Below are 12,161 nucleotides of genomic sequence, written 5' to 3'. Positions count from 1 at the left end.
ATAAATAACTCAAGCTTTTGTGTTCTCCACTTCTATAAATGCTCATCAATGTGTTTGCATACAGACCTCTAGCTGCAGAGAGGCTGCACAATATGATCAGACACTAGAAAGGAAGATCCCATCTATAGACAGTCAAAGCGTAATAGAAGTGTAGCAGATAAATGAGGAAATGACTTCTGTGGCTGACTAAAGGTGCGTATACACTAGACGACAATTTAAATGATTTTGCCGATAACACATCGTTATGACAAGTTCGTTTTATCGTCCAGTATGTACGCTCTAGATCGCTCGCGATGCGCGCTCCCGCAGATCGCTAATGCCATCCCGAGTCGTCTGTATTTGCAGCTCAATCTGGGGATGTCAGTAGCAATGCCATGCTGCCCCGCTCCCCCCCACCGCCGTCGTTCCCGGCATCGGCAAGTGCGTATGCACTTGCCGATGCCGGCACCCCTGCCGGGTCCGTCACTGACTAGGTCGCTGGGTACACACATCGTTTAGTGTGTACCCAGCTTAAGGGTCATTTATGTGCTGTAATAGTGTAACGCAGACGCACAGATGCTGGTTTGTAGTTGCACAAATGCTCCTAGTTTTGCAGGAAGAGAACATGTAAATAAGAAATGGGGAGTGCGTATTTTATGGGGTGTTCACTACTTTGCAAGACTGCACACAAACTTTTCCCTGCAAAGCATCTTGACAACCTCTACGGTTCTAGAAGTTGTATCTCATCCTTGTACAAGTAGGAGGATATACTTTGTACATTCCAGATACAGCTTTGTGTGGTCACAGCACATTTCTAGGAGCTAATCCCCATTAAAAACCCTGAAATATACCAAAAGAACACACATACTACACACTGCCCTAAGAGCCCCTCAATCTCTTGATTCATTTATGATATAAATAGACTGAACCAGCCAGTATTTCAAATTATATGTTTAAATTAATAAAACAACTGTTCCTATAGTGGATGTGGGTGATGCTGTTATAGTTTTTGTGGACCTTCCACGCCCACTGGAATGAACACAGGGCCTGATTCAGAGCCGCTCGTTCGCTCTGAGCGATGCTCGCACAACTGCGCATGCGTATGGGTCGTAATGTGCATGCCCAAACCAGTAATTGCAGTCGGAAATCATGCGCTCGTAAAACAGCGAGGGGCTGCTAATTCGATCCGAACGCAGGCGTGCCAAACGGTCAAAAGGGCGTTTAATGGGAGTGCATAATTAGTTAAGGAGCGTCATCGACCACGTCACTTGGTTGTCTTTTAGCCTGAAATGCTCGCAGTGATTGCGGTAGGAAAAACCTACCACAAGCACTGCGAGCAGTTCAGATGCCTTTCGATGTACCCGATTAATCTAATAAATACCGGAGATGACGTATGTTGCGAACGGCAAAGAGGGCGCCTTTACAAAATAGCAAGCGCATTTTTCGTTTGCTCGCTCGCTCAGACATAGAGGCGTCAACAAACCGCAAAGAGCGAGCACTCAATTTAAATAGCCGGCCCCTTTTTTGGAACAACCGTCCGCAAATAGCGTCCGGCTCTGATTCATAGGGATTTTATAATCAGTACATACCTGGTGGTAAGCAAGAGTGGGGTTATAAAGAGGGAGAACCCTTCATTATTATACATTTAATATGTATTTTTCTTACTTGATTAGACTCGAAAGTGACTAAGCAGCGCGTTTCAAAGAAGGCGCGTCATTGGACGTTTCGGCTGCTGTATTTAAAGGGGAAATAATATTAAATATAAAACCAACAATGTTTTCTATTTATTTAATATTATTGGACATTTAAATCCAGTGGATGAAACTGCCGAAGACGCGGTGGTTTTGAAAATCGTTGCATAGTAGATGTACCCCTTCCTATGGCTATAAGTTTGCAATATTAATCATTTGGATAACACCACACCTATAGCTTAGAAAGTCAAGAACATGGCCTCATTTAGTAACTCAAGGCAAATCCACTTTTTTATTTTTTATCTACGTGCTTTATTAAAAAAGAATAATAAAAAAAAGTGTAAGAAAAAGAAGATGCTTCTGCTGAACAATTAGCTGATCTGAGTTAATGCAGCCAGGCTTTCCTCCACCTCCGACAATTTCTTCAACATTTCATTCATTCGTACTTCATTGAATTCTATGCACACAAAATCAGATTCCTAGGAAAGGAAAGAAAAATCCATTAAAATGTGCCTTTATATATATATATATATATATATATATATATATATATATATATATATATATTTATTTATATATATATATTTTTTTATATATATATATATATATATATATATATATATATATATATATATATATATATATATATATATATATATAATGTATTTATTAAAAAAAAACATTGCTTGAGAGTGTTAAAACTGAACATACATACCATATCCATTTAATCATTGAATCAAAATTGATTTATTCTGAAATTCTTATCACTGAGCAATATGAATTATTATGTACGGTCTAATAAATGAAAAACACTATAAAGCTTTTCTCAATAAAGTACAATAAAAACAGACAAATTGGTTGGTAAAATAAAGCTAAAACAACATTGCTGCCATCTGTTATCGACACAGGTCAAAAAATTTGGCTGGAGTCCATCTGTGTACATTTAACGTGTTTCAATTGGTTTTAAACAAATACATGTTTGGGAAAGGTCCTACAGTACATTAGGCCTTTTCACACAAGCTTCATCATGGTCAAGTCCATCATAATGAAATTAAAAGACTATCGACCAACTGTAACCTGTGCCTAGTACAGACGATCCCCGAGCACATGTTAGAGAGGTCACAAGACCCTATTGTAATGGTCTCCTATGACTGATGGGAGATGGGAGAAACTGTCCAAGAGACAACACAGCTGGGGAACGTAACAAATCTGGGCTTTATGTCAGGATGTCAAACAGAAAAATGGTGACGAAAACTCATGTGAATTTCACCTACTGTAAGGCAGGAAAACAGAGTTTAAACTTCATCATTGGAGCATCCAGACACCAATTCTACTGTGAAGCATGGTGGTTCGAACATAATGCTATGTGGATGCTCCTCAGCTACAGGAACTAGAGAACTTCTTAAAACTAAGGGCGAAATGGATAAAGCAAGTTCTAGGCAAATCTTGGGAGGAAAACCTGCTTCAGTTTGCAAGATACCTAAAGCAGCCGCACATAAAATATATAGTCCCCACAATGAAAGTAGGTTAATGATTCTCTTTATAGATTTACTTCCCACTTTTTGATCTTAATATCAACCTAAAGATATGTAATAGACAGGGCCGGATTACCGGGGGGGGCGACAGGGGCGATCGTCCCTGGGCCCCCACACGTTAAGGGCCCCACACCGATCGGGGGTTAAAGTGGATCGGAGGAGACGGAACCAGTTCCGCCTCCTCCGGCCAACCTAACTCCGGCGCCACAGGGAGGCTCCATTTGCCAGGCGCCCGCTGTAACCTGCGGGTGCCCGGCTCCCTCGCCGCAGTGGCAGCCAGAGTCGAAGGCTTGAGCTCACGTGAGCTACAGCTTCCGGTTCACGCAGTGCACTAAGGGAGAGACGTATAGTGCAGAGGAGCAGCCGAGCGGACTGCAGCGGACGCGGGTCTTAGCTTAAGGTAAGCATGAGCTTTATTTATTTTTTTTTCTTTAGTGCAAGCGGCCTACAGGGGACATTACTCGGGGGGGGGGGGGGCATTACTGGGTGTGAATTACTACTGGGGCATTACTCGGGGGGAGGCATTATTACTGGGGAGGGGGCATTACTCGGAGGGGGAGGCATTACTATTGGGGGCATTAATCAGGGGGCATTACTATTGGGGGCTCTACTAGAGAGGGAGCATTTGTATTGGGGGCTCTAATAGAGGGTAATTACTACTGGGAGAATTTCTACAGATGGCTCTTCTACAGGGGGAATGACTACTGGGGGCATTACTATTGGGGGCACAACTACATGGGTATTACTACTGGGGGATTTATAAAGGGGGCATTACTACTAGGGCATTACTATTGGGCACACGCCCAATTACTACTGGGGGGCATTACTATTTGGGGCACAACTACAGGGGTATTACAACTGGGGGCATTTATACAGAGGGCATTACTACAGGGGGCACTATTAATGGGAGTATTGCATAGGGGGCACTACTACTGGGTGCACTGCATACGGGGAACTACCACTGTGGGCACTGACACTACTGGGGGCTCTGCATAAGGTCCCCATTGCGCATACCCCCAGTTTGTCACATTTAATAGGGGCCCCCACAGAACTTAATCTGGCCCTGGTAATAGACTTGGGTTACGATCATACTATTGCTTCTGTATTTTTCACACTTTATTTTCTTTTATAATGTAATAAAAATAGGTGGAAAGACACACTGTAATGCCAAAACCCTCTACAGCTTTTTCTTGATCAATTACAAATAAAAACCAGACGATAATTCATCATAATAACTGACCTTTTGCATCTATGTAAATCCAGATGCAATCAGTTGTCTTCAGAGACTACAACATTAAGTGATTGTAGGCAGTATTTTTAATACAGTACCATAAAACAAGATGTCGCTGCTCATGTAACGTTACAAGCCGATATGAGATGTATGGTCGCTTCCATAATCTATATGAGTCTTCAGACGCTTATTTTATTCATTTCTAAATAGGTGCCGCCACTATCTGTTATGTAATAATCAGGAAAAAAGTCACTGAATGTACAGTAAGTTTTTCAATGAAATTCTTCAAATTTACTTCAAGATAACCAAACTCTTCTGAAGGTAGGTAAACATTAGCTTTCCCCCCCCCCCAATGCAATGGCCAATGCTGTAGATATTTGACATATCAGGCGGGTGGTACACACTGCATGATCCGGTGACTGACCGCCCAATATATAGTTCACCTGCACTATTGTACTTGCCTGCGTCGTCAGCTGGGTCGCTCAGTCATCCGTACATGAACGATCCCAATGTCGGGCAGCGGAGGCGCGCATAGTGGGTACACACTAGTTGATGTGCCCGATATGTCGGCTCGATACGTGGGATTGGACAACATATCATCTAGTGTGTACCCGGCATGACAGTCAGCGGGTTGGTCAGTGCATCCTCAAACAAGAGCCTCATCATGACGGTCACAGAATAATGGATGGAATTATGCCAATTTAAAATTGTATATATTACATTAAGCAGCCAGTATTTACCCTGCATACTTTTGGTGCACTCCCTTTGATAACTGCAGACAGACAGTCAAGATGAGCAGCAATTCGGCCGACCAAGCACGTCCACCACAGATAATAAGACGACAGGGCACCAAACCCAAACCTGTTTCTGTGACATGACGTTATCACCGTACACCAAGACAAGTTGGTGATGAATTTCAGCTGTTGATGTGCTCTTTAGACGTAGAAATCTGATCACACTACGCACCTCAAAGTTTGACCATGTTCCCGCCAGCCCCGCCATCTTACAACTGATGTTCGTACAATATGACTTATATGAGGCGCAGTCTAATGGCCGTGAGGGGAAGCAGTGGCCTACCTGCCCTGGCCTGGCAGAAAATTACAGGTTTTGTTACCTAAAGGCACCCAGACGACAGACTGCCGGATCCTGTGATGGGATATATATATATATATATATATATATATATATTAGGTAAAAAAATAAAAGCAGAAAACCCAGCACTCACCATGTTTAAACACTCACAATGGTGTATAAATAAGTAAATAAATAATGGGGATTTAGTTCATGGATTGATCAATGCATTTAAGCCCGCAGCCCACATCACGGGACCCCACTTTCTGCAAGTCCTACACTATCCGTCGCACTGATGGAAACCTGTTAGCTGCTATCACATAGTTTAGACTGAAAAAAATGTTACCTGGTTTAAAGCTCACCTGCCAGCTAATGGCTTTTAAAGGTAAGACAGTCACCTGACATAGCTTCTATCACACTACCAAAAAGACAGCTGACACGTTAATATAAACGAGTTTGCACATGGGGTGCATGAGAAAGCTATGATCACAAAAGGTTAATAAAAATTAACCGCATAAACAAAATCAGAAATCCACTGCACTCACCACTCCTAGATTTGGGGTGCAGACCTGCACTCGCCATTCCCATATACACACACACAACTTTTAGATTTATCATAGGGGTGTGGGGTCTGATATGTCAACATGCACAATATCAATGTACAGTCAGAATGACAACAGTACTATTTTAGCCGAAAATTAACAAATCTTAGCTGCAGCCTTACATAATTCTAACCCTAATTGCATAGGTCGATATTTTTGCTGTCAACATTGTTATCTGTTGGCATTCTAAACAAGTAGACATACTGAATGTTGACATTCAGAACGTCGACATTCTGGTGTCGACAGATTGACTAGAACCCCCTCATAGGGCCTTGTCCAAAAAGAAGCTGTGAGTGAAAGTGTAATCACATCTTCACAGATGTCCATCTGACAGACTCACAACATTCGGGGATCTTTCCTGGGATAGTGTCAGGATCTGCAGCTTCCAGCCTGAGGCACTGCTTGTCTGTGTGCAGTGTCAGGTGCATGCTGATTGATTCTCCTGACTGTTCTCAGCACAGCTGCACAATGGTCTATCATTAAGGGAGACTTGCTTTGGTTGGACCTTGTTCCTGTTAAATTCCAGCCAGCCCTGCACTCCATGCCGGCGAGTTTTTCGTACTTCCGGTTCCTGTCTCCTGCTTGTCAGTCGAGTTCCTGATTCAGTCTAGCTGTGTTTCATGTGTGCCGTTTATTCCATCCAGGCGGCTCTACCTGCATCTCGTCTACACATGCTGCTTGTACCATCTGGGCAGCACTGAGCGCTTCCTACCCCAGAGCGTCTGTTACCATCCGGTGGCTTGTGTCAACATCCGGTGGCACCAGTTGCAGTTTAGCATTCCAGGTGCGCAATCTAGCACACTGTCGCCAGTGTCATCCCGGCGGCACTGGTAGCTACTCTGTGTTCCAGGTGTGCAACCTAGCACACCATCGCCTGTGTCATCCCGGCGGCACTGGTAGCAGCTCTGTGTTCCAGGTGCGCAATCTAGCACACCGTCGCCAGTGTCATCCTGGAAGCACTGGTAGCAACTCTGCGTTCCAGGTGCGCAATTAAGCACACCGTCGCCAGTGTCATCTCGGCGGCACTGGTAGCAGTCCCACTTTATTGTTGCACACCTCACCAGAGTCTCATCAGCCCAAAGGCTGCAACGGTCCTGGGGCCCCAGGTCACTATCAGCCCTCAAGGCTCTGCAACAGCCCAAAGGCTGCTTCACACCATTAGTCTCTTGGCCACGACTATAAAGGTCACAATCAGCCCAAAGGCTGCTTCACACCATCAGTCCCTTGACCACAACTATAAAGGCCACAATCAGCCCCCAAGGCTCCTCCTACAGCCACAGGCTGCACACACCTCTTGCCCTTGCCACGACAAGTACAATACATTCCAGCCCTCAAGGCTGTCATCAGTTGGCCCTACATTAATACTGTCAATTCTCTCCAGGAATTATAACAGATAGTCAACAACCGTCCCGCATCCCAAGCACTAGTACAGTGGTTGGGGTGGGTCCGTGTTGACGCAGTGCTAACTGGTGCCACTACCTACAGGATCTTCTAGAGAGTCCCAAATGGAAGGTGACACAGATCTGGCACATTATTGTTATTTTGTAAATGAATCAAATTATAGTTACATATTACAAATATTGTACCATCAAGCTCAATATGGGGCGACCACTTTATTTGTTGCTCATATACAGATGTTATGAAGTTGACACAAATAGTGGCCTGGAACAGTGGTAATCATCTCAAGTACCCACAACATGTCATGTTTTCTGTATTTCTTAAATCATGCACATGTTAATCTATTTTGCTGGGTCAGTTATTAGTCAATTTGTTTACACTCATAGAAATCCAGCAAACATGCCATGTTGGGGGTACTTGAGGACTGGAGTTGAGAACCACTGGCCTAAAATATAACAATAAATTCAAACCTCGTCCAGTTGCTATTTGAATGTGCATCACATCAGTTATGCCGATCGTTATATTCGTTACCCTCAACAGACCACAAAATAGAATGGTAAAGAATTGCTTTCAGAACAAACATTTAATGCAAAAAAGCAGCTTTAAGTCTGTTTACCTATGTATAAATCTACACAGCCTGTAGCATCATAGCTCAAGTGGTTAAAAAAATGCCAACTATTATTTTATCAAGACTAGCAAGACATGCTGAGACTCCTAGTTCTACAGCATTGGGAAAACACAGGTTACTGAACCCTGCTCAACTGTTTGCTTGTTGGGTAAATTTTTTAGTTATCTGTTCAATGAAAGACCATCACGTGCTTTAAAACAAGACAAATCCTGCTATACTGTAGCTGTACACAAGCTCCCTATAAACATGTAAAATGATCACTGGCTTGTGTCTAGCCCACTGTCAGAGCCCTGGCAGATAAAGAGATTAGCTAAAATAACAATGGGTCATGACATGAAATCTCAAGGCATCATTCGTCCAATGTAAATCTTATTGGTGGTGGCAAGTGCAATTTATCATTGTGTCTGCTACATAAATAATTTTATTAGTGTTTCTTACTTCAGTGAACTCGATTTATAGAGCACAAATATATTGCGCAGTACTTTACAAGGCTATAAGGCTGCCAGGACTGTGTTTTACAACAGGGCTGAATAGCTTCAGCTGGCCTTGAACACTAGTAATAGGTCAGGTTTTAGGGAGATCAGCCTCAACAAGATGTCAAATCGATAAACTGTAACTTGCACTGACGTCTGCATGGTTATTGTTTGAATAATTAATTTTATACACAGAAGCTACAGTGGATGCATCATCTCTCATTCTAACAAATGTTTCCTCATTCTGGCCTTAGGTACCCGAGAGTCATTAGTTGTCAGGGAACTTGTTAATTATACAGGCGTCACTTGGACAAAAGCTGATTTTCCCCACCGGTCATGAAATAGAGTAAGTGGTTGGAGGGTCACAGTGATGGCATGTAAGGATGGGAAGGGGAGTCATTGCATTAGGGGCACATTGTTAGTGTAAGTGGTTGGAGGGTCACAGTGATGGCATGTAAGGATGGAAAGGGGAGTCATTGCATTAGGGGCACATTGTTAGTGTAAGTGGTTGTAGGGTCACAGTGATGGCATGTAAGGATGGGAAGGGGAGTCATTGCATTAGGGGCACATTGTTAGTGTAAGTGATTTGGAGGGTCTCAGTGATGGCATGTAAGGATGGGAAGGGGGAGTCATTGCATTAGGGACACATTGTTAGCATACGTGATTGGGAGGGTCTCAGTGATGGCATGTGATTGGAAAGGTAGTGATTGTATTATGGTCACACTGTTAGTGTATTTGATATGGAGGTTCATAGTGATGGCATATAAGGATAGGAAGGGGAGTAATTACATATGTGGTGTGGAAGGGTAAAGTGATGTCACCGTCTGGCTACGTTTATAGTGCAAGGTTTCTATAGATCAGCACTCGAGTAATATGGATTATAAGAATAAATAGTTACACAAAACTTCCCAAGTATTTGTTTTGCATCTTTGAATACCTGACATGGAACTACTACTTTATTATTACAGTTACATGGCACATTTATTCTAGAGAGCAGCGACAATTTAACTAGAAACTCCTTATATGGGAGAGCAGAGTCTACTTTAGCCAGCTTTAGCCCAAGAAAGTCTCTTTACAATGAACGCCATAATATATTTACCCTTCTGCTCCACGGGAGGTTTCTGTCCTCACTGAGCTCGCTATATATAATGCGGTATGCAATAAGTTTCCGGATGTGCAGTGCATACCATAGGTGGAGACCAGAGACAATCTGTCTGGTTGTGAACTGTAATCTTGGTCTAAAGTTCTTGTGAAATTTCAGGGCACAGAACCGTATATAAGCAGCACTGCACACAGCTTGTTCACTTCCTTCATGAACCCGTTGTGGAGCTTAACATAGGCCACCGGAGAGCCATGATCTTGTTCAACTACAAGAGTGGTCCTGCGCACAGCAAGAGAGTTTTGACCGACTGCGAGCTGCTTTTGGGGAGGAAGCAGCATCCCTGTTTGCAGAATTTGGCATGGGAGATGGTCACTGGAAGACTAGGAGCACTGTGGCCGGCCTGTGTCCACCATTACCAAGGAGAACGTTGCTGTTGTATGGGCCATAATTAAGGTGGACACTAGCGTGACGTTGGCCCAGTTAAATAGCTTGATACTCCATGAATAGCTTGGCCTGAGCAAGGTTTCTGCACGCTGGGTGCCCCATCAGCCAACTGGCGAGCAGGTGGTGGCTCGGGCGACCTGGTGCAGCGACATGCTGGCCAGGTTTGATGGCGGTCATTCAAACTCTGTTTGGGAGATCATCAGTGGTGATAAATGTTTGCTGTACAGTTTCGACTCTGAGACAAAACAAGTGTCGGCCCTGTGGACCAAAGTTGGAGGTGCACCACAACAGATGTTCCGACGTGAGCGCAGTGTGGCCAAACAGATGGTGGCTGTTTTTATGTCCAAGACTGGTCACGTAGCTACCTTATCACTTGCAGCAGCGCACCGTCACTGGGGACTGCTAGGCCACCAATGCCTTCTTAAAGCGCAACTACAGATCTGTATATTTATTTATTTATTACCAGTTATTTATAATATAGCGCACACATATTCCGCAGCACTTCGCAGAGAATATTTGGCCATTCACATGAGTCCTTGCCCCAATGGAGCTTACAATCTATATTCCTTACCACATGCTCACACAGATAAGACACTAGGGTGGGAGCCATTTAATCTACCAGTATAGCTTTGGAGTGTGGGAGGAAACCAGAGCACCCGGAAGAAACCCATGCAAGCACAGGGAGAATATACAAACTCCACACAGGGCCGTAGTGGGCCTCATTGCTATGAGGCAGTAAAGCTAAGCATTACACCGTCTGTGCTGCCCAAATGTGGTGGTGTTAGGGACTGTAGTCACAGGTTCTCTTACATCAATATGGTACTGTAAGAACCAATACAATAATAAACGCCATTAAAAAACCATAGAACAAGAATATATGTCATCGAGTGTCAAACTGGGTAATTAAGCTCGTAACACAGAGACAAATCTCACCCCTATCGGTCTACCAGAAATCTGAACACTTGTGAAATTGGGATTATTGGCTGTATGCGACAGCCTGGGCCTGAGTAAGACGCAGATACAAACACGGACCCTTCTTGTTGCATACTGCGCACAAGCCAATGTAAGAAATCGGTGACTGTGGCTGGACCAGGCATACACACACTGACAGAGTGCTAGTGCGGACTGATTTGGCCATCGAGGGACCAACCTTTTTGGACGGCGACCATGCAAATGCACGTAAACCTATACGTCCCGTGGGAGTGTCGTGGGCATATAAGCTGCTTTTATGCTCGATCGTAGCGCGCAAATGGTGAAAAGACGCCTGTTTCAGAGCCAGCATGGGGCTGGTGTAAGTCCTGATACTAATCATGATGGCTGCAGCTGTGGACTTAACAGTGGGCAGGAAAGGTTTTCACATGCAGCGGCACGGATCTTCAGCGTACATAGGTGGATTTTCACATTAGCAGCCTGTTGTGGCTGTACTGTACAGACTCACTCAGGCCACTGTGTTCCTGGTCTGGCAGTTACTTGAAACTATTGTGAGTACTTTAAAACATGAATATATTTCCTCGCATTCAAGCCTCTCTCACCTACACATGAATGTAACGGGCTTTGCACTAGGTGAGGGTAAAACCCACTGTGAGTACATTAAGTTGGATAAGGTATGATCATGTCGATATTCAAACATGTTCACATTTCATCACTGTCTACATGAAAAGGTCAACGTGGTCATTAATGATGACGTTGCCCATGTCGGCATTTATCATGTAGACAGGGATGAAATGTGAACCTGTTTGAATATCGACATATCGTCCCTGGTAGCCCAGCGATGACTTACCTGTGACTGATGGCTGCAGAGGCTCCAGTGGCGGCTGCAGTGTCCCAGCAGTTATGTGACCATCACTTCTGTGTCAGTGGACTGATCTTCTGGCATTCAGGGGAATATTACTGCCCTATCCTTAACACTTCCTTCCCCCCCACAGGTTACATCTTACCCCCTCCCCCTGCAGCCTGACCCTAACCGTCCAGCAGCCTGACCCTAACCCCCCTCATTCCTTCCTGCAG

The 12,161-nt window shown here is 44.1% G+C and overlaps 1 protein-coding gene across 2 annotated transcripts in view; it reads right to left on the bottom strand.

The window, feature by feature from the left end:
* Positions 1-1,951: 1,951 nt before the first annotated feature.
* COMMD1 (copper metabolism domain containing 1) overlaps positions 1,952-12,161 on the bottom strand; it is a 160,335-nt gene continuing 150,125 nt past the window's right edge. Inside the window, exon 3 of one of the 2 annotated variants that reach the window (XM_088477205.1) lies at positions 1,952-2,149. In XM_088477205.1, the coding sequence (XP_088333331.1) occupies positions 2,042-2,149 (108 nt within the window). In that variant the 3' untranslated portion in view covers positions 1,952-2,041. The remainder of the gene's footprint in view (positions 2,150-12,161) is intronic. The other variant, XM_088477206.1, reaches the window with a different exon arrangement.

The sequence above is a fragment of the Taudactylus pleione genome, unplaced genomic scaffold, assembly GCF_031769625.1.
Source record: "Taudactylus pleione unplaced genomic scaffold, aTauple2 ptg000201l, whole genome shotgun sequence".
NCBI lineage: Eukaryota > Metazoa > Chordata > Amphibia > Anura > Myobatrachidae > Taudactylus > Taudactylus pleione.
Note: the sequence above shows the minus strand (reverse complement) of the source record. Positions and strands in the feature narration are given on the sequence as shown.